We start from the raw sequence: 23,477 nt of genomic DNA on the forward strand, positions 1-23,477 counted from the left end.
TATGTCACTGGTTCTTGGTCAAATTTGGATAACATGCAAATTAGGGATATCTCAAAAACAGGCAGGATGCTGGCCCTCAAGCACCGGAGTTTGACACCCCTGGTTTAAAGTGTTGCAAAGGTCACCTGGTGGGAGGCAACCTTTCTCCAAACAGCTGCCTGTTATTTGAACACACTGCAACCACTCTCAGACAGATTGGCAAAGGTTTCCAAATAACAGCTATTCGGTTTTTAAACAGAGAGGCAGATTGTAATCATGTTGCAATCAGTCTGAGGCAATCTGCACTGGTGCGATGTGCTTCTTTGTAATAGGCAATTCGTTGGTTGTATTCTGGTTGTATTCCAGTATAAAAGAAAAGTTGCAGAGTGTCCATGCCATTCTGCAGTTAAACTATTGTTGCAAGGTATTTATGTTATATTTTATATTTAACTTACCAGAGTCACGACTTCATTAAACCTGTGGTGGTGCTTAACAATTGAATGTGATGCTAAGCTAACCTTTAGTGAAGGAGAAGAAACTCAGAGGGGCAAAAGTAGCGTGTTGTGTTAGTATCACATCTTGAGTTAATCTGTGATTTCCATGTCCAAAAATTCACAAAGTAGTGTTTCCACTTCAAAAATGTGAAAAAAGTTGTTCAGGTCAGTTCAGTTCTAGTTTGTCTATTTCAGTTTAGCGCTTATTGTTCAGTTTTAGTTGAGTTTTTATTAGTTCAGTGTTAGTTTTGGCTTTTGCTAATATGATATGTTTGATGACCTGATCTACAGAAAAATACTACACAGGATCCAACAGTTTATTAGTTTTAAAAACCCATTTTACATTTTTAGTCTTGAGTTAAGTGTTACTTCACTATAATAACCCTAAACACAAGAGGCTGCTTAGATTTTGACACAGTTTGCATTTCTGCATGTAATAACAGGATTTCTGCAGTTCCTCTCAGCATTTTAGCTTGTTTTAAATGTTTCTTTTGGTTCTGTGGTGTTTCGTTCTCACCACCACCATTATACTATTTTCAACCAACCCGGGCAAACCGTAGCATATTTTTTTTTATCAATTGCAATAAAAAAAAAAAAGCAATAGATTTTAAGGTCTCTGAAATGAGAATATGAATATTCTTGGAGCAGAATATATATATATATATATATATATATATATATATATATATATATATATATATATATAATTCCGGCATTCGCTGTATAGAATTTGCCAAACGTGCTCTGAAACGGCTCTTTTTCCACTTCCCCACAGCGATGTGGTGACTCACGTGGTGTCGGAGGATAGCCAGGCCTCATCTCTTTGGGCGTGGCTAAAAGGAGGGCCTGTGAAGAATCTGCCCGTCATGCACGTTTTGGACATCAGCTGGTTCACTGACAGCATGAGAGAGGGGAAACCTGTTGCTGTGGAGACCAGACACCTTATACAGGTTTGTGTGTTGCAAATCAGGCACAATGGCTAATAAGTGTTTAGCACTAGATGGCACTACAAACAAAACCGGATATGATTACGTACTGAAAAACAACTTACCGGTCCGTTGCCGTGTGTTGCCATGCATTGCCATGCGTTGCCGGTCCATTGCCGGTCCATTGCCGGTCCGTTGCCATGCGTTGCCATGGGTTACCGGTCCGTTGCCATGCGTTGCCATGCGTTGCCATGCGTTGCCATGGGTTACCGTCCGTTGCCATGCGTTGCCGGTCCGTTGCCATGGGTTACCGGTCCGTTGCCATGGGTTACCGGTCTGTTGCCATGCATTGCCATGCGTTGCCATGGGTTACCGGTCCGTTGCCATGCATTGCCATGGGTTACCGGTCCGTTGCCATGCGTTGCCATGGGTTACCGGTCCGTTGCCATGCGTTGCCATGCGTTACCATGCGTTGCCATGGGTTGCCATGGGTTACCGGTCCATTGCCATGCGTTGCCATGCGTTGCCATGCGTTGCCATGCATTGCCATGCGTTGCCATGGGTTACTGGTCCGTTGAAATGCGTTGCCGGTCCGTTGTATGGGCTCAAAATGTGGCCATAAATATTTTGTACTTGCAAATCAGCTTTGTACTTGTAAATCAGGATTTGTATGTGTAAAAAGAATTTGTTTGTGCGTAAAAAAGATTTGTGTGTGGACTAATGTGATACATTGAAAAAAAAAGAAAAGAAATACACTCATATTGTGAAGGTATACATTGGATATATTGCATTTAGGTTTTTCCTGCCACTGCAAATCTATAACGTCAACCCCCTAACAGGGAGCTCATATAAAAAGGACACTAACTCTCCCTCTGTCTCTGCTCATATTACTGCACTTCACCTCGCTGATAGCAAGAGAAACATCCTCCATATTGCGTAGGAGTGTCAAATGAACCCATCAGCTGGATGTCAGGGCTCAGAGCAGCCCACTAACACAGACACATACACATGCTCACAGACGCACATATTTTCCCCCTGTGAATGGCTCTACGAGAGCTTGGCGGCATATGTATCCAAAATAAAGAAATATGCTGTCTTCTTTTTCTTCCACCGTGGAGCAGGAGGGGTAAAAAACAAAACAAAGCGAAAAAAACCCCCCCACAGTCAAGTTCTGCCAGTTTGCCAGGCTCCATCTATGCTTTCTCCTAACAGCCTGTGACGGCCTTAATGGTCACAATGAAATCTGCCGTGTTTGTGCCTCCACGTGAGAGACTGCTGTGGCAGTGTTTCCTCGGGGCCCACGTAAGCGTGGCACATCAATGGCACGACTCTTGTCTTGCTGCGTCATTAGGAGACGAGGCTAATGATGCCACGCTGACATTTATTGACCCATCTCCCCAGGTAACCGGCGAGGCCCCGTTCCTCTTGCTTGTTTTGTGATGCAGCTCCTCTCTGAAGCAAACGAGTTAACGCGCAGTGGCATTTATGCGTGTGGTGCTTCCAGTAGATTGTTTTTTATGAGTGATAAATCCATTTAAGGAGCTACCAGGAGGAGATAAAATATTCCCCAAACAGGCTACTTCTTGGGCACATTTGCCTGCGGCTCGTCATGATAGTCTGAAGATGCAATGTGTTTTTCGCTATCATAAATATTCTGCAGCAAGTCAGGGAGGAATTTTAAGTATTGAGCCCATTGAAATGTAATATTTTCTATTACTTCCTGGCTCGCAGAGAAGCTGTTTAGTGTGTTTGAGTGGAGATGTGGTAAGATGTGAGGATAGTTTGCTTCAAAAGGAATAAAAGTGGAAGCAGGTGCTAGGGAGATTGTGAACGTGTGTCTGCCTTCATGCTTAGGAGATAGGTGGGCTGGGGATGATGTTTGTGGGTTAGCGTGTGCGCAAAAGGCCAAGCAGTTTCCCTTATGAGGTACGACCTCTGTGACCTTTGTGGTGCACGTTGGATCAAGTGGCTTTTATTAACTCACCCAAGTGGCCTCATCTGACCGTGTGACAGACGTTAACGTGGAGGGGAGGAGCAGGCCCGGAAGTGTCTCTACGCTTCACAGCGTAGAGGTTCTGCGATTCTTGCCGTACCTTTTCATCTCAGCAGATGGTGTGCGAAGAAATGAGGCCCCAGTGTGCAGACTGCACACATTAGTTTAGTAACATCTAAAGCCACACAGCAAAGGTGGAGAGAACGCTGGAGAGAAAGCCAGGAGGGGATACGGCGCCTCTGAGATCAGTGTGTGAGCTTTAACTTCCACACAGTTAAAGGCCTGTGTAATAACCGAGCCCAGATGGGAGGGGGGGAACCCACCTCTGCATGCTGATGCACAGCCGCTTTTTTTTTTTTTGGGTCTCCATGGACCCACAGTCTCATATTGGATTAAACGAGCTGCAGCTGAGGTGGAAAAGTGATGAAGAACACCCGTGTTGTATTTAGAAGGAAAACAGTTAGAGAGTTTCACTTTTGATTGGCAGAAAATTTTCACCGTGAAATATATTCAAAGTTATGCAATTTTTTTTTTTTTTTGGAGAACAGGAAAGGCTCCTGGCAGAGAATAAATGATGAACGTTTAAAAAAAAAAAAATCCCTTAGCTGTTGATGCAGCCCAGGAGTGTGAGAGGTACTACTCCTTTTCATTATCTGTTCAAGACGCCACTGTTCCTCCTGCAGCATCGGTACCAGTCAACGCTCTGTGGTGACAATCTCCTCCATCTTTCTCTTCCTCCTCTTCCTCCCCTCTCTGTGTCACTCTCCTGCCAAATCCACAGGCAATTTTATGGACACAATGTTCCCTTTTTGTGATGTCTAATTGTCTCCAAGAATATTAATATTACATTGGTAATCCTTTTGACACATATATTACAAATGGGAAACCATTTCTTATAGAATGAAAAGGCAATTTACAGGAGGCAAATTGGATGATGGCAAGCAGATTTGTAATGCCACGGGTTAGGCAGCATAATGGATTTGGATGCAACCAGACTGTGAGATGAGTGTCATTAGCCTGTTGCCCTGGAGACACAGTCATAAAAATAACTTCTCCAAGGCAAATGGCTACGTTTTTATGTAATTCAATTTGAACTCTTGGCTCTGCGCTCGTCAGGAATAGCCTCACACACATTTACACATTTAGCCTGTCAACAATTTGGGCTGAGAAATTAACGCACTTTATGACAGTGCGTGTTTGGTTCATGCTTCTCCGGTTATTTTCTTTTGCACACAGGACACCTTGGCTGCATCGCCAGAAGCTACAACACCCACACCCGTGTCCACGGTGTCTCAATATGCCTGCCAGAGACGGACCACCACAAAGAACAACAACAAGATTTTCACGGTGGGAAATTGCTTCTCCGGCCTCACTCTGAACCACGCTTTTACATGTTGAGCCACCAGAGGCTCGTCGCTCTTACTTTGCAATGTAAAAAGCTCCCCTAATCTGTTCTGCTCTAATTGGATGGCTGGCTCGCTTCACTCACGGGCGCTCTGACACAGCTCTCCCCCAAAATACATTAACCTGCAAATGAGTAGCATCTGCAGCTGCGGCACGTTCGAGGTGCAACAGCTGACATGCCTGCGAACCCTGGCACGGGGGCTGGCACGGACACGCCCAGAGGCACTGCGTTACGCTGAAATGGGCAGTGGACGTGACACTCCTCACAAGCGATGATGGATCTATCCCTTCGCCATCTGGTGTGGGCGGGTGAAGGAGGGAAGGACAGAGGGGTGGGTAAATTGGGCTGCTGAAGAAGGGTTCGCTCAGGGTACCCAACAGAATGGGAAAGTAGTTAATTGGCGTAAGTGTTGATGAGTGTGAAAGGAAGAAACGATGTTGCATTAATAACAGCAATGTAGGTGTTGAGAGCATCAGTCAGAAAACAGAAACAAGCCAGTGTCAACAAACATTGCATTTACCAAACTTTGTCAGCTATTGTCGAGTGGAACGCATTTGGGGTTCTGACCCTTGCTCAGAGAAAACAGTTTAAAGAGCTTGAGTTGGGGCCTTCTAACTTCTGAGCAACATTGTCTGACATTTTGTAGGCTAAACAATGAATCTCACAAGTAATTTGCCATGTAATGAATGGCAGATTAATCCATAATGAAAATAGCAATTACTTCTAAATTTAATAGTGCTACTGTGACCTAAAGGAACTTAAAAGAAGAAATGGAGAATGTATGCAGAAACACATCATTATTTATTTCCTCTTTTCTTTTTTGGGGCTGTCACAGAAGGACTTTTTTGTAACTAAAACTGGATGTGAATATGAATTTGAAGTTTTAAAATGTGCAATATTACCGTAAACTGAGTGGCTATGTGTGTGTTTATGTGGGACTGCGGAGACCCACTGATGAGTTTCCGTAAGACGTATTAAGTACAGCTCGCAGAGGGCCTGTGGAGCATCTGTTTCATAATGACTCTTTACTTCCCACTGATGGCAAATGTACATAAAAGATGCACACACGTGTATGGATATTGGCCCGCATGTACGTTCATGCGTGTGCTGCAACCTTCTAACACACACGCACAAAAGCACATGTGTTTTCCCACATGGACGAGCAGTTACAGATGTGCATACCCACCTGCGTCTCACCTGGGGAGCGTTGCTGTTCAATTTCTTATCTCCCCAATTCTTTCCACAGCATTAACTGCATAATTAGCAATCCCACTCAATTTCCCTATCACAGGGATTAACTCATTATCTCTGCATAAGGAAGGCCACATCAAAGCAGAATTTCTGATTAAAGTAAAAGGTTGTTCTAGCTGTGGACCTGAGGAAAACCACAGGTACAACTCCCCATAGTTAAGAAATATTTTAACTATCCAAATTGTAGCGAAATAACAATACTAATAATAAAATTTTGCCTTGTCCCGTGACTGGAAACCAATCACCTGTAGTGACAGTGCTAAAGAGCAGCAAGCTATTGATCCACATTGGTGACGTAATCCTTGATTGGTCCTGCTGTCTGCCTGATTGCAAGGGGCAGTAATGATGTAACCTTGTGAATACCCATCTAATGAAAAAGCCTTTGAGTGTGTGAATTAGGACTTTTGCCCTTGATACCAGTACTGACTATGAACCCGACTGTGGTAACAACTACACCAATCAGACATGACATAATGCCCACTGACAGATGACGTGAATAACACTGATTATCTCTTAATCACAGCACCTGTTAGTGGGTGGGATATATTAGGGAGAAAGCGAACATTTTGCCCTGAAAGTTGATTTGTTAGAAGCAGGAAAAATGGACAAGCATGAGGATTTGAGCAAGTCTGATGAGAGCCAAACTGTGATGGCTAGACGACTGGGTCAGAGCATCTCCAAATCTCCAGCTCTTGTGGGGTGTTCCCGGTCTGCAGTGGTCAGTATTAGAGCAGGGCAATATGGCCAAAAATATTTATCACGACATATATTTGAAAATTTGCGATGACGATATAATTGGTGCGATACAAAATACAACTCCACAACTTTACTAGCGCAAAAACCCCCATCCATTTATTTTCACTTAAACATGCAGCTGTTATTTATGTGCATTAAAGCTATATAAAAATGTAACAGTGCAAATGCAAATTCCTTGCTGAAAGTTTAACCAAAAGGCATTTCAAGTAGAAATGGGCTGACATATCCTGAGCATAACCATGTATAATATCCACTTGTTGTGTTTGCAGGCAATTTGGGCATCTTCAATACAATCTGCTACCGAAGCAATTACAGGGAGGTTTTTTTGGTGAAACCTTGTTTGCATTTTTGTGACCAAATTTACCTAGTGACTGCAAGCAACCTTGGGGAGTAAGGCTGGTGGAGTAACGCTTATTTTTTTTCCTATTTACTGGCTGTTACCAGGCAGTCACTAACCAGTCTCCATGCCTGTGTGACTGGTCACAAAGGGAAATTTCAATCTTCCAATCCTGAGAATCTGAGGTATTATGTTACTTAACATGTAACAATTTGCACAGTGGCATTTGTTGGTTGGCAGCCTTGGCATTAAATTGTCTGCCTTGCATTGATGGAAAGTGGCCAAATATGGATCAATGTTGCTCCTTCATGGACGTTTTCAATAACAAGTGCTTGAAAAGTTCACTCTTACTCATTAGCGAGTTAGATGTCAGCTGGCAGCACTGTGTTGTCAAATAGTCTCAGAGGAGAAGCTTGTATAAAGGCAAGGAGAATTTGTAACTCTAAAGCTTTTGTAATGTTCTTATAAAGGGATGTTAATATGCAGAACAGCTACAGAACACACTCACATTATTATCAGATGATAAAGCAGCCGACATGGTGGCGCAGTGTTTTGCTCTGCAAGAAGGTCGCAGGAAGAAGGCCCTGGGTTCAAATCCAGTCTTGGGCCTTTCTATGTGGAATTAACTGTCAATTGACTGTCGTTGTGAATCCGAGTTATTGTGTTTGGTATGTACACTGCTGTGTGCCATGGCTAGCCAGTGCTACCGTCACTCAGCAACATAATACCTTGTAACCAAAAATAAAAGTGAAAGACAGCCTCTACCAGTCAAGCATTTGCATGACTCTCAAAATCTGAGCTTCACTATGGCACCTTAGCAATTATTCAGAAGATTTGCATATTACATATAATATTTTAACATTATCTGACTTAATGTTTTTACCACTGTTCCCTTCAAGGTCATATCCTTGCACAGGTCTAAACCAGTTCGAGTGCTGGTGCTATTTTCAGATCACTCCCTGGAGGTCAAGTTCTAAAGACTGTTACATACCTCCAACTTCTGCAAATATCAGTTTCAATCTGACCCGACCTTCGAGGATCGTAACTGGTGATAAGTGCCTGGTGTCCAGCTGTGACCCAGAGACCAAACAGCAGTAAAAGAGCCCAAAGTTACCAATCCTGAAGAAGGTTAGAAGGTTAGGATCGGGGGCATCACAGATTTCTGAACTTTAGATTCAAATTCTACAGTCGGACTGCCAAACTCAGTTTTACTGAATGTCCTGAAAGGCCTCAAGAGGAACACTGAGAACAGAGGACCTGAACTGTGGCATGCTGGGCTTGCTCATGGTACATATACTAGTTGCAGGATTGGATCCCTCACAGTTATCCTTCCCTAAGTTGACACAATGCAGGTGATAATGCCAAACGCGCCATTGGAAATGGTTATAAAGGGAATTCCTGGGAGTGATCTAAGGACTTTTTCCCACCTATAATTCATTTAATCTGCTCCAAAGGCATTAATGAGTTTGTAAACTTGTAGCTTTTCCCCGTGGTTTGTTTTGTTTTGGTTTTTTTTACACATGAATAAATCCAAGTGGCTCAAATTACATCACTAAAAGCCACGTAAGAGTGTTCAGCCTGCTTATTGGCCAGATGTGTCTGGAGCAGGAGCAACAAAAGTAAATATAAGAAGGTGGTGTGTAAGAAAACAGAGAGTTTGCATTCATTGTACGGCTAGCTGCCTTCCTGCACATCCCTTTGCACATCCATAGTACCTTCTTGCATTGAGAATACAAAGCAGACGCTGTTACGGGATGTTTTTTTAGCTCAAACTTGTAACATACACCTGGTAGTTGGTTCGGATCGGGGTCGGATCACGTTCACAATAAAAACATATCTGCGTGGATGTTTAAAAATGTTTCTAAGACTTCTAAATTCCCCTCCTGATGCATACTGTTATGGTAAGGACTAACTCAAGGGTTCATGCAGCACCCTCTGGTGGTTGTGCCGTGTGTATTGTATGTTGCAGTTTGGCAATAAAGGGAGTCGCCACGATAAGACAGAGCTGTCCCAGTGTCGTTTATGGCGTTGCTATTAAAGTCACGAGAGCTACCAAAACATGGTGTCAGAAGTGCTCGGGAGAGAAGAAGAACATAACGGAACACGGAAACTTCCTCACCGGAGAGAACTCGCCCTGCAAGGTTGCAATAACAGCCACAGTAAGAGCTAAGCTAACAAATTAGCAAGAAGCGCTAACTAGCATCTCGCGACTAGCAACATGGCGGCCGCACCAGCAGCCTTTCAAGTATCACCGCCGTCGAAGTTTGATTTTTCAAAGCCGGAAGAGTGGCCGAAATGGATCCGACGCTTCGACAGGTTCAGGATAGCATCCGGACTCGAGCTACAATCGGACGAAAACCAGGTTAACACTCTGATATATACAATGGGCGATGAAGCTGAAGACGTGGTCACCTCGTTGAACCTGACCGAAGAGGAGGCGAGTGAGTACCACACTCTCAAAGACAAACTCGAGGCACACTTTGTAGTCAGAAGAAATGTTATCTTTGAACGTGCAAAGTTCAACCAAAGGCAGCAAGAAGCAGGAGAGACTGCAGACGGGTTTATTACATCCCTATATGCCTTGGCTGAGCATTGTGGCTACGGGGCGCTGCACAGTGAAATGATAAGAGACAGACTCGTTGTCGGAATAAGAGACAAGAGACTCTCGGAGCAACTACAAATGGATGCGGAGCTCACATTAGAAAAAGCAGTGATACGGATTCGCCAAAGTGAACTTGTTAAGAAACAACAGGATCTTCTTAAAAACAACTTCAAGCACGAGAATCTTTGCAACGTGGACATCGTTAAAGCAAAAACGAAACACTTCAAACCACGAAAGACTGTACCACAAACCACGGAGAGGAATGTGAAAAGCCAATGCAACCGATGTGGAAAGACACCCTTTCACAGCAAACACCAGTGCCCAGCCAGAGAGGTACTCTGCAATCAGTGCAAAAAGAAAGGTCACTACGCAAGAGTATGTAGGTCTGGGGCAGTGGGAGAAATACGTGCAGCGGGTGGTAACAGAGAAGAAAGAGAAATAGCATTTCTGGGAACGGTAGCCTCAGATAGAACAGAGGATGCGTGGTTGACTAAAGTAAAAGTTAACAATGCAGACTGCTGGCTAAAAATTGATACAGGAGCGGACGTAACCGTCTTGCCTGAAAAAGAGTACAACACTCTAGCACAAAAACCGCAGCTGCAACCCACAGATCTGAAACTATATGGGGTGGGAATGTCTCCATTAACAGTTAGAGGGAAATTTACTGCTAACTTGAGCACTCCAAGCAAAGCTACAGTACAGCCTGTGTATGTAGTAGCAGACCTGACACAAGGATTACTAAGCCGCATAGCGAGCGTAGCACTCGGGTTAGTGGCTAGAATAGAAACTGTGTCACTCACTTCAGTAGAAACAGTGAAGCAGCAGTTTCCAACACTATTCAGTGGGTTAGGCCGGATGGCGGGGGAATACAAAATTGAGCTTAAAGCAGACGCCAAACCGTTTGCCCTGTCAACTCCAAGAAGAGTCCCGCTTCCCCTGTTACCCAAAGTCAAAAGAGAGCTTGCTCGGATGGAAGAGTTAGGTGTAATCTCCAGAGTAGAGCAGCCTACCGACTGGTGTGCAGGAATGGTTCCAGTACCTAAACCAAACAGAGATGAAGTGCGTGTGTGCGTGGACTTGACCAAACTAAATAATTCTGTGAAAAGAGAAAGACACGTTGCCATCAGTTAAGCACACCCTAGGACAGCTAGAGGGCGCAAAGTTGTTCTCAAAACTCGACGCTAACTCAGGGTTTTGGCAAATACCTTTGTCCAAACAGTCAGCTCTTCTCACAACCTTCATCACGCCATTTGGAAGGTTCTGTTTTAATAGACTTTGTTTTGGCATATCTTCGGCCCCCGAACACTTCCAAAAACGAATGTCTCAGCTTTTAGAGGGGCTGGAAGGAGTCGTCTGCCAGATGGATGACATTCTGGTTTATGCTGACACACAAATCCAGCACGACAAGAGACTGATCGCAGTCCTGGAACGGCTCACAAAAGCTGGGGTGACATTGAAAAGTGAGAAGTGTGAGTTTGCAAAGACCTCAATCAAGTTCCTCGGACAGATCATCGATGCTGCAGGAGTCAAAGCAGACCCGGAGAAAGTGAAAGCAGTCAGCAACATGGAAGCGCCCACGGATGTGGGTGGAGTGAGACGATTCCTAGGAATGGTTAATCATCTAGGCAAGTACCTTCCCCACTTAGCAGAGAAAACACAGCCGTTGAGAGAACTACTCAGTACCAAAAACATGTGGTGTTGGAGTGAGGCTCAACAAACAGCATTTGACAACATTAAGGCAGAACTGAGTGAACCACCGAACTTGGCACTCTACAACCCCAAAGCACAAACAACAGTATCAGCTGATGCATCCTCCTATGGACTAGGAGCGGTGCTACTTCAGAAACAAGAGGATGACGCAACCAAACCAGTGGCCTTCGCTTCAAGAGCATTAACCCCCACGGAACAGAGGTACGCTCAAATAGAGAAGGAAGCGTTAGCCATAACCTGGGCATGTGAGCGATTCTCTGATTTTCTTATAGGCATTGAGTTCCATGTTGAGACAGATCACAAGCCTTTAGTACCACTTTTGGGCTCCAAGAACTTAGACGAACTGCCACCACGAGTACAAAGACTGAGAATGAGATTAATGCGGTACTCTTTCACCATCTCACATGTCCCAGGCAAACACATCGCAACTGCAGACGTGCTGTCCAGAGCACCAGAAAAAACTGTTTGTGACGAGACATTAAGAGACGAAATGAACCTGTATGCACATCAGGTGATTTCAGGTCTTCCTGCAACAGAGGAGAGACTACAACAAATAAGAGAGCAGCAAGACAAAGACGAAACACTAAAACAAATCAAACTCTACTGCAAGAATGGCTGGCCGGACAAACTCAAAATACCAGGTCCATGTTTCCCATACCACCAGCATGCAGGGGACCTGACTGTTGAAGATGAACTTCTCCTAAAAGGTATGCGTATAGTTATCCCAAAAATATTACAAAAAGATGTTTTGACACGACTGCACACAGGTCACCAGGGCATTGTAAAGTCCAGGGAACGAGCCAAGCAGTCGGTATGGTGGCCAGGACTGAGCTCTCAACTACAACAGCTGGTAGCAGAATGTGAGACGTGTGCAAAGGTGAGACAGCAACCCAGAGAAACACTCATGCCAACTGAGTTTCCTACACGGCCGTGGGAGTTAGTTGGTGCTGATCTTTTTGAGTGGAGTAACAGCCAGTATTTGGTTGCAGTGGACTATTTCTCACGATACATAGAAATAGCTAAGCTGTCCTCTACCACATCAGCAGCAGTGATTGACCACTTAAAGTCCATATTCGCACGCCACGGCATTCCAACAGAGTTAAGGTCGGATAACGGTCCACAATTCTCCTCAGAACATTTCCAAAAGTTTGCTTCAGGGTGGGGCTTTGCCCACACCACTTCCAGCCCGAGATTCCCTCAGAGCAATGGTGAGGCTGAAAGAGCAGTGAGAACAGTAAAGAGCCTTCTACAGAAAGAAGGAGACCCATATCTTGCTCTCATGGCATATCGCGCCACACCACTTGCCAATGGACATAGCCCTGCAGAGCTTCTGATGGGGAGGAAACTTCGTACCACAGTTCCCATACTTCCATCCTGCCTCAACCCAGGCTGGACAAACATCACTAAACTGAGAGAGAGAGAAGGGAAGGAGAGAGAAAAACAGTGGAAATGGTTCAACAACAGACACAGAGCACAAGACCTCACAGGACTACACCCAGGAGATCAAGTCTGGATAACAGACATGAAAACAAATGGAACTATATCAGGCAGAGCAGAGATGCCGCGTTCTTACCTTGTTGAGACCCCGAGAGGACTTCTACGTCGAAACAGGAGCCATCTCATCACACTAAAAGAGACCAAGACGGAACCGACAGAACAGCAGATCCCTGTCATACCAGAAGACAGCAGCAGCCCGGTTTCGAACCAGGCACAGCAGTGTCTTACACCACCGAATGACCGGATTACTGAGAAAAGATATCCCACCAGAGACAGAAACCCACCGAGGTACCTTAAAGACTTTGAAGTAGGTAGTAGGTACTCTCGAGCACCTGAGTGACCAGCCAGGGGCAGAATAATCCCCTCACTCAGCGGAAGGATTGGGAAGTCTACCCCACCTTCATAGTTGGATAAGTTCACACAGTTAAATAAAATAATTGTTATAAAGTGGAAACAATAAATGTCCGTTACAGAATAAAAGTTAACGTAACAGCATTGAAATATTCAGCTACAAGTTAAGTTGCAGTGAATGTAGTGTTGACATAAATGTGGATTAGCACAGGAAACATTATGGTTATAATGTACTCAGAAAGGGGGATGTTATGGTAAGGACTAACTCAAGGGTTCATGCAGCACCCTCTGGTGGTTGTGCCGTGTGTATTGTATGTTGCAGTTTGGCAATAAAGGGAGTCGCCACGATAAGACAGAGCTGTCCCAGTGTCGTTTATGGCGTTGCTATTAAAGTCATGAGAGCTACCAAAACACATACGTGCCCGAAAAGGGTTTTTCTTCCAAGCAGTCACTGAAAAACAGTCAGTACATTTTTCCTCACAAAGCATCCCAAAGTAGGTAAAATAAATCTTTCATTAAATTTGATGGATTTGGTTCATTAAGGAAGAAAAGACATATGGTTATTTAACCTCCGTAGTGCAAACCAATTATAAAGTCAATTATTCTTTGGATATTTGGAAAATGTTCCAAAAGCCCAGAAATGCAATTTTGTGATATCATTACCCAGTGTAAAGTACAGACATACAGAGTATGAGGAATATAGGGTGAGTGGGATTTTTTTTAACTCAAATCTACAATAGGCCACACAACACAAAAGTAAACCTAGATACTGGTAAATTGTGGCTTTGGTGGGCAGTTTTCATTTAACTGAATGCATACTGTCCTTATGTCTGCCGTCAGTTTGAGATATTAAATTAACTGTTGCAATCAAGCAGTAATCTGTAGGTATTAAAAAGAGTGCTGAAAGCAGCAGGTGTTTGAGTGATCAGTTTAGTCTCCACAAGCAAGTCAGTCCACATAGACTACCCTGTTAAAATACCCAATTTTGCAGTGGAAACAAGTACTTTCCCAGCCTGGTACAGATGTGGTTTTGTCACAATAGGTATTTTAAAATTTTCACTTTTTTTTGTTGTTGTTTTAATTAGAAAGGTTTACCCTTCTTGCGATTGTGGCCTCCTTGATTGACAGTTGGGTGCAGACACAAACTAGTACTTATAATAATAATAATAATGGATTGGATTTATATAGCGCTTTTCAAGGCACCCAAAGCGCTTTACAATGCCACTATTCATTCACTCTCATATTCACACACTGGTGGAGGCAGCTACAGTTGTAGCCACAGCTGCCCTTGGGCAGAGGCGAGGCTGCCATATCGCGCCATCGGCCCCTCCGGCCAACACCAGTAGGCGGTAGGGTAAAGTGTCTTGCCCAAGGACACAACGACCAGGACAGAGAGCCCGGGGATCGAACCGGCGACCTTCCGGTTACAGATACGCTTCCCAACCCCCTGAGCCACGGTCACCCCACTTGTCTACTGAGCACTCAAAGGATTTTCCACTACAAGGTTCACTATCTTTTCCAAGGATACTTCAACACACAGACATGTGATGCTCCCCACCATGTAGGGCAGCACGGCGGCATGGTGGTTAGCACTGTCGTTACACCACAAGAAGGTCCTGAGTTCAATTCAGGCTGGGGTCTTTCTGTGTGGAGTTTGCGTCTTTTGCGTGGGTTCTCCCCAGGTACTCCGGCTTCCTCCCACAGTCCAAAGACATGCAATTAGTGGGGATAGGTTAATTGATCAATCCAAATTGCCCATAGGAGTGAATGTGAGTGTGAATGGCTGTCTGTCTTTGTGTGTTAGCCCTGCAACAGACTGGCGATCTGTCCAGGGTGTACCCCGCCTCTCGCCCTATGACAGCTGGCATAGGCTCGAGTGCCCCCTGCAGCCCTGAAAAGGATAAGCGGAAGCAAATGGATGGATACATTAATAAGATGCCTGAATTGTTGAACATTTTTAGAAGGCATGACTTCTGTGAAGATATATTAGAGCAACAGGTAACATGACTGGCTGATATCTTGTTGTTGTTCTTTGGAAATTTTTGGGTGGAACCAAATATGGAAGTATCCCATTAGTTCATTCTATTCAGGAATTGTGGAGTGTTGCATTACCACTAAATATAATGTGAAAAAATGGATAGGAAGCCATCATTTCATTTAAATCCCAGTTTCTGTGAGAGGGTGGGATTAATTTTTTTACTAAACTTTAAAACTATTGCTCACTTCCCTTCTGACTACTGCAACACATGATGAGGCACACTGTGGGTGAACAACATCTGGATTTGTCTTAACATCCCCCTTTTGAAATAAAAACCCTTACTTTTTGTAGTAATACCCAAACAATAACAGAGGAAAGTTGGTCATATTTCACTATTACACAAAAGCTTTGTTTTTTTTTTTTCTAATCGGACAAAACCAATTTATTTAGAAAAGATACAATGTGGTGAAGCAAATAATCAACACCCAGGGGCTTTAAATGATGCAGTTTCTTCTTACAGCTCTCTATATAGGGTAATCCGTTAGACAAACAAAGGAAGTGTGGGAAAACCTGCAGTGATCTCAGGAAGCAGGGATGAAGGAGCGTATCCGGAGGAGCAGTGTATGTGTTAGTGAAGGAGGAGGAAGTGGTGGTTCAGAGTGGTGTCAGAGTCATGAAGAGAGGATGAGCATCGTCCCAGCAACAGCACCCCAGTGAGGTGTCAACCACATGCTGGCAGCAAACGGCCCTTCATTCCACAGCCATGCACTATTGATTTATTCAACCCTGCTCCCTTCTTATCTCTCACCATCTCTGCCTCAAACTCTTTTACTCCCACATTACTTCTACATGCCCTTTTCTTATGTATAACACCACCCTAGCCACCTACCCATTCTTCCTGTGCTTTCTCCCACTCTCGCTGTCTTGCTGTGACTGGGAAATTCACAGCTTACTTACGCACATAAGTCAAGTTTACACTCTCTCTTTTTTCTATCTGCTTAGCCTCCATTTTTCTGCTGTCATATGTTCACTATAAGTCTGATGCAGAGTGTTAAAAAAAATCAACACTTGTGTCTTGGGTGAGCATCGGTTATTTTTTTTCTGATGGTAGCACACATGCGTGCACTTATCGGCCCCTTTTGTGCATCGCTTGGATACTAATTGGATCGAGATATAGGGAATTTTGGAAGCTGGATCAACACCTTGGGCTCTTTTTTGTGTTTTGGGAGTTGGTTCCCGGGCAATTTTTGTGATGTATGGGGTGAAGTTGGCTGCTGCTGTTAAAGAGTACAGTTGCCATTTAATGCTCTGGTTGACTGGTGTATAACCTCAAGCAGATATATACCAGCAAACACAGGGGAAGAGAGGCAGGGAAGCTAAACATCTTGACTTCTTTCTCTTGCAGTACAAGACCTCAAGTGCATTGATAACACTGACATGTCACAGATGAGGAGATGGTTGGAGGGGATATTGGAGCACTGAACCTTAAATGCATCACACTGAATACATCCTTTACCCGATGGAGTTCACAACTTACAGAGGAAACAAAGAAACGGCTCAGAGAGGATCAAAGCTGGAGCAAACAGCGAGGCCCTGTCTGTGCTTGGTTTTAGAGTTTTAGAGAGACTAAAGATAATAAATATTACAAAATGCCTTAAACATCTCTTTCACAGCATGCATAAAAAGTAAATTCTTTTTTATTCATTGTTCGAACCATGAAACTTAATGTTACATGAAAAAAAAAAAAAGATGGAGGCATGTGCCCGCTACCCATTCATTAGATATGGGACAGATAAAATCCATCTCTTAGATGCTAATCGTGTTAAAACTCTTCTCAGTGGGTTCTCTGACCTTCTTTCATGGTTTCTTTTTGAGCATGCGGTGAGGCGGGCTGCTGTGCGAACATGGTTTGCAGGCATGTTCATGATAGTCGGTGATGGGGGGTAAATCGGCGTGCTATATCAACGTCCCTGCACACCAAGTCTCCCTATCAGACTTAACTCCTCATTAATTAGATGAACGCAATTGTAGGGTGGATTTTTAAGCCTGCAGTGCTGATTCCACACAGCTGCTTTGACAACATGACAGTTGACAGACTGGTGCCAAGGCTCCGTGCATGTTTATGTGTGTTTCTGTATATGACACTTTAAAGTTCTAGTTTTCCACAGGTGAGATGATTGTATATATAATGACTAGAAATTAGAGCCATTTTTATGCAGTTGTGGTCAAAACTTTATCATGGGCATGAATGTTTTTTTTTAAATTTTTTGAACTAATCCTTTTCAAGGGTGGAATAATTACTAAGCATACATCTTTAATTCTTTTATTTGTTTTATGCGGTCTCGTTCCATTAAAATTAAACTACCATAAAAGTTAGAGACATGTTTATTTGTTTGCAAATTTGCAAATTCAGCAGGAGATCAAATAATTGTACATAATCTACTTACTGTACATACAGTGAGTACATAAAGTTTATTATTAAAGCACTTTTCATAGACACGTTGTTGCAAGTGGTATACAACAAAAGAGAATAAAAGAAATTAGAAAAATGAAGTACTTTAATAGCAATGCAAAATAAAGTTAAGACATGGAATGACAGACATAAAAAAATAAAAAAACTTACACTAAAAAAATGGCTAAACACCAAAGTTTTAAACTGATATTTAAGATTTCACACAGTCAGCTAAACGCAGCTGTAGTGAGAGAACGTTCCAGTATCTTGGAACATTGATTAAAGACTTGTTCTGTGTAAAAGTCTTTGCAAGTACAAGTAGAGCCACTGCATTTTGTATCACTTGAAGATATCAAATGGCCCTTTTCCACTAGTACCTGCTCAGGTCAACTCTGTGTGGCTCGACACAGTTGTCAGGATTTTCCATTAGGTGGCAGTACCTGGTACCAGGTACTTTTTTAGTACCTACTCGGCAAGAGTTCCAAGATGAACCGAAAATGTGATGTCAGCAGACTGCATAACACCAATTGGCAAGTCAGTGGCTACACTAGAGTATCTCCTTTACAAAAATCAAAGCAACATTTTTGAAATGTGGAAACAAGAGAAATGGCTGCACAAAAACAACACCGTGATCCCCGAGTCTGACAACAAGCCATACACCAAGCAGCAGGTATACCATCGCCATGATGTCCTCCTATGTTGTGGTGTTCATGTCACATAGAAAAACAAAGACATTCAGCTGCATTGCTATAACAACCCCTCGCACATTAAGTGTAATGGAAAACGAGTCAAGCCCCATCGAGATTCTTCGAGCAGATCTAATGGAAACTAGGTACTAATGAAAAAGGGCTAAAAGAGATTGTTTAACTGAACACTACAGTAATATAAACACGATAACACAGATGCACAAATAACTTTCTTGAGTTCCTTGCATGAAGGAAAAGGAGAAGTAGATTTTACATGTGAATCAACGCCAAATATTATGCTAATATCTCAAATGCTGGACATAGCAGTTGCATGAAAAAGAAGCAAGATCCTGACTGATTTTAGGATAAAAATTCAGGATCATTGTCTCAGTTTTGTTGGTGTTTAAGACAGGGAGCCAGTTCCTAATTCGGGTAAACAGTGGACTCAGGTAGAAAACCTGAAGCTTAAAGACATATACAAGTGAATGTCATTGGCATAGAAATGTAAGAAAAACACTGAATAATGCCAAATGAAAAATGTAGAAAGAAAATAATAAAGGTCCCAGGACTGAACCTTGTGGAACTCCACATATTATGGAGGCAAAGTCAGAGAAGAACTTGTTTATCCTAAAAGAGAAAGTCCTATCAGATACACATGAAGGAAAACAGTCTAATGGAAAGTCACATACCAGCCAACCATAACCCTGTTTAGTAAAATCATATGGTCAACAGTATCAAAGACTGTGCTGAGGTCAAGTCGAATGATATATGATGAATGTTATAGACCTTCAAAAGAATAGTCTCAATGAAGTACTGCTTTTGAAAACCAGACAAAATGGATACAAAATCTCCAATCTGTATAATAAGGCTCTGAATTGACTTTCTACAATTTTTACAATAATTTGCAGACAAATGGAAATTACAAAATATGGTGAAAATTACCAATAGCGCAGGGATCAAGATTACATTTCTTTAGTAAAGGATTTACCTCAGCATGTTTAATATTGAAGGAAACACAGCCTTGCTTCAGGGAACTGTTAATAATAGACAGCAACAATGGACCAATGCTATTGAAAGTCCCGAAGGGAGGTAATTTCTCTAATGAGCATGATGAGGGTTTCATCTTGCCTATTACTGTGGTTAAGTCATTTAGTGCAATTAGAGAAAAAGAAGTAAATGATTCAGGGCCCTGAGGACCATTTTCAAGCTCAAATATATACATACATCTCCACCAATATTTAGTTAAATGTCCCTTAGAGAGTTGCACCTCGATCAGATACTTTTGGTAGCCATTAACAAGGGGCCTAGTAAAAAAAGTTTGGGAACCACTGGTCTATGGTGAGCTAAAGCTCAATTCGCTGTGGACAGGGATGGAGGTATTTCAGCCGTTTCCAGTTCATGACTGGTTTGAGACTTAGTAGTCCCTGGGCTGTTCCTCAACATTCTACCCAATTTCCTCTCGTCTGAGGGTGACAATTTGGATCTTCTTCCAGACCTGGGAAAGGTGGTTAAACAATTAAACAACTTATAACTTTTACTTATATACAAATGTTTGAACTGATGACTTTGGTATCTGCAGTTGTTCAGAAATAGCTTCATAAGATCTTCCTTACTTATATAAATCTACAATTGTCCTTTATAGATCATCACTTTTCTTGACCTTACTCTTTGTGTACGTCGGTCCAGGGAGTTATTTTAAATAAATCCTTTTTATTCTAGCAAAGAGAATCTTCCACTTGCAGTCAATCATGGTGACTTACCAGAAGTTAATAGGTCTTGGCTGTGTCAAATTATGAGACACTGTGGAATCTTCAGCACCGCTTGTCAGAAGATTTAAATGAGTGTACGTGTATATTTAAACCTGAATGTACTTTTGACTTCATGTGAACAAAAAATTCAAACATGTAGACCCAACTTTTGTTATTTCAAGACAATAAAAACGTGTGCGATACAACCATTCCACCCGCAAAAGTTTGCTCAAAAATCAGCTGAATTTGTCAAGAAATAAGAAGAGAACCTAAGGAAACCTTTGAGTTAAAGCTGTAAGTCTACACTCCAGTCACATATTGATTGTTTGAAGTGGTGGTGTACAGAGGCAAAAATACAGAAAAGTACCCTCTTTATTTTTAGCTCTGTTTTGGTCTCCACCAACTAAATATTTGGAAATATTTGGCTCTTTAGCTGCTAAATATTTTCTGATTTAAGTCGTGTTCATTTTTCCAACAATTATTGATCACTTTTTGATGCAAAATTCCTTCGAGATGTTTGAAAGCTTTCTTTGAATCCTCCCTGCTTTTCATTCGATGATGAAATGAAGGAAGTCTTTTCTAACTTTTGTTTACACTTTGGATAATCTGAAGTTTACCCTGTGGATTTTATGTCAAGTCAGATTCAGGTAGCCTCAGAGCACTGTTCCACACACATCTCCTTAAACTGCTAGTAACACATCCTTCTCACTAAACACTTGCACAATACCAATGTGCCCTTTCACCTATCCAGTAACAAGCTTGCTTTTCCAATTTGTCGCATGCTGTGAGGAGAACCTAGCTTCGTGTGCGTGTGTGTTTGTGTGCTGTAAAGGGTCATTCTTTTTCCATGTGCTGCAGTAAACGGGTCATTGCGTCTCCTGGGTGAGCTGGGCTAAAGTCTTGCTGCTCACTGACCTGATGCTGCATGTCTGCACAGAACTGCGGGTGATGCATTGACCTCAGATAGCGCCTTGACTAGAGGAGAGGAAATGAAGGTCTGCCCTGAGCTCTGATAACACTGAGCTGCATTAAAGTTCAGGTCTAGGATTTCAAATTCCTTACTTTTCAATATCTGTCCTTGGAGGGGGGGTGGTGGGTGGAAGATGGATAGGCTATATGATATTAAAGCGGCATCGGCTTTTATTATTATTCTTAAACATTATTGATTCATGCACCACATAAATGGCAGTATCGCAACACATTAGAGTTAGTGTAATATGAAAAACTGACCTAAAATAACCCAGTTAAGAGCTTCTTATTAATGCTGAATTGAACAATGTAATATGAAAGGATAAATTTATGGTAGTGCATAAAAAAAGGGAAACAGAAGCATCTGTGGTCCTTTTATTACACTACACACCTCTTCACAGCACTCAGAAGTGTTGTTGATAGTGCACAGGTCAGTAAAAAGAAAGATTCCAAAAGACACAGATATTTTTTTGTGTTTTTTAAGATGCATATCAGATGGATGCGTGAGAAATTAGAAAAAACCAATGTGCTTAGAATGAAAAACAAAGTAAAAAAACTCCACGTGTGAATGTACTGAATAAAATATTCCTCTGTGAATGGCATGGTGTCTGCATGCATCCTTCTTTTGAAACCTGTTTTACATAGAAAACAGCTTTGCAAGAGTTTGCCAAATTATAAATGCTACATTACATATTGTCCCAACTATACTGTTACAAGCCATTCGTTATTTTTTTTTACCAAAACACACAATTTGATTTCCACCTTCCTACTTTCTCATGCAGATAACTGAAGACATTTTGTAACTAAAGTAATAACATAATTGTGACTGTAATGTAATACTGAATTTAGTAGCAATGAGTCAGATTACTTGTTGGTGACTGAATGGCTCTTTAGCAGTTAAATATGGCAATTTCTAACAACCTTGCTCGCTTTATAGAGTAATTGGTCCAAGATATCCTGAATTGAACTTCTTTCTCACATTTGACTCTTTACAAATGTGCAAGTCACTTGGTGATAAATGAATTCAAAACTACAGGGCCCTGTCTGTCAAAAAATGTGCCACTTTAGTCACGTGTAACCAGATCTTTTTAAGCAAACCTGGCCCTTGCTGTGGCGAAGAGAGTACTCAAATGGACAAATTTAATTGAGCACTCCAGTTTCACTCACAGTGTGCATCAGTTCATTCAAGTCATTCGATTTGCCCTTTGTACATGCAGCTGGAAATGCATGCTGTGACATATAATAAAAGCTTTTTTTGTACAGGTAGCAGATTTGCACATTGTCTCAGTTTTGCATTACTGTCAATAGATAGACAATGACTTGATATCAAAACACAGCACTTGAGTTAGTGAGCAAGGCATTGTTTTTGGAGGTATGCACAGTAAAACAGTGACAGAACAGGGATGAGCTGAAAAACTAAACATTTTTCTTTAAACAAGGCAATTATCACATTTATATGATTTAGTAGCACATGCTTTGGGGTTTTGGCAGGAAGAATACTCAGAGGACTTCCATGCAGCAACACATTTCTATTTTGTATCTTCTGCTTCTATAAATGAGTTAATCGTGATAATTGCATCAAATAATGTTTCCTTGTCATTCTAGACAAGTTACATGATGCCTTTTTGAGCATCTTTAAAGCACACGGTGCTTTAAAGAATAATGCCATGTTGCTTCAATAAACTTATCTTATTTTTTCAGAAAAAGAGATCCATATTTAAAAGAAGAGTAATTCACACACAGCATTTTGAGTCCAGTCCCACCTGCTGCTCTTTTCACTCCTCACTGCACCAAACCTGCTGCATCTCTGAGTCTTTTGACATGTTTTATCATAACCGACACAACAGCATTGCTTGTTTTAGCTAATGAATGACTGCAATAATGATGATGGTCCAACTTTCCTGTGGTGACATGTTTTCCTCCGCTTGGTTCCGCAACGGTAGCCCATCACTTCAAACTGTGAAGCGGTCCAGCTGAACATGGTGCCAAATGTACTGCTGCGTGCCAGTTTACTCCAATATTAGAAAGTGTGACACTTGTTTCATGAGCTCTTTTCTCTCTCTCGTCATTCTGTTAATGTTAATTAAAGGCTTAAATCTTGAGTGTGACTGATGTAGATCAAGTGTATTTTTCCTTTTCCACCTTTTCTTTCCCCCTTTTTTTAAAAACCACTATAGAGTTTCTGAGAGATTGAACCAATATAAATAATACTAATAATAATAATGAATGGCTATTTGGGATTTAGCAATGACTGTACCACCATGTGGCCATTTATTAACCACGTTCTAAGCTTTTTGAGTTAAGACGCCACAAAAAAAAAATTCTTAAAGCACACGCATGAGC

The 23,477-nt window shown here is 42.1% G+C and overlaps 1 protein-coding gene across 1 annotated transcript in view; it reads left to right on the forward strand.

Annotated features, from left to right (window-relative positions):
* Positions 1-23,477, forward strand: part of dntt (deoxynucleotidyltransferase, terminal) — a 105,084-nt gene that overhangs the window by 5,927 nt on the left and 75,680 nt on the right. The window contains exons 2-3 of the mRNA XM_085428828.1: positions 1,249-1,423; positions 4,629-4,739. Of these exons, the coding sequence (XP_085284954.1) occupies positions 1,249-1,423; positions 4,629-4,739 (286 nt within the window). The remainder of the gene's footprint in view (positions 1-1,248; positions 1,424-4,628; positions 4,740-23,477) is intronic.

Source organism: Rhamphochromis longiceps, linkage group LG13 (assembly GCF_057381845.1).
Source record: "Rhamphochromis longiceps isolate RC_006_pf linkage group LG13, R_longiceps_female_GT1.1, whole genome shotgun sequence".
Lineage (NCBI taxonomy): Eukaryota > Metazoa > Chordata > Actinopteri > Cichliformes > Cichlidae > Rhamphochromis > Rhamphochromis longiceps.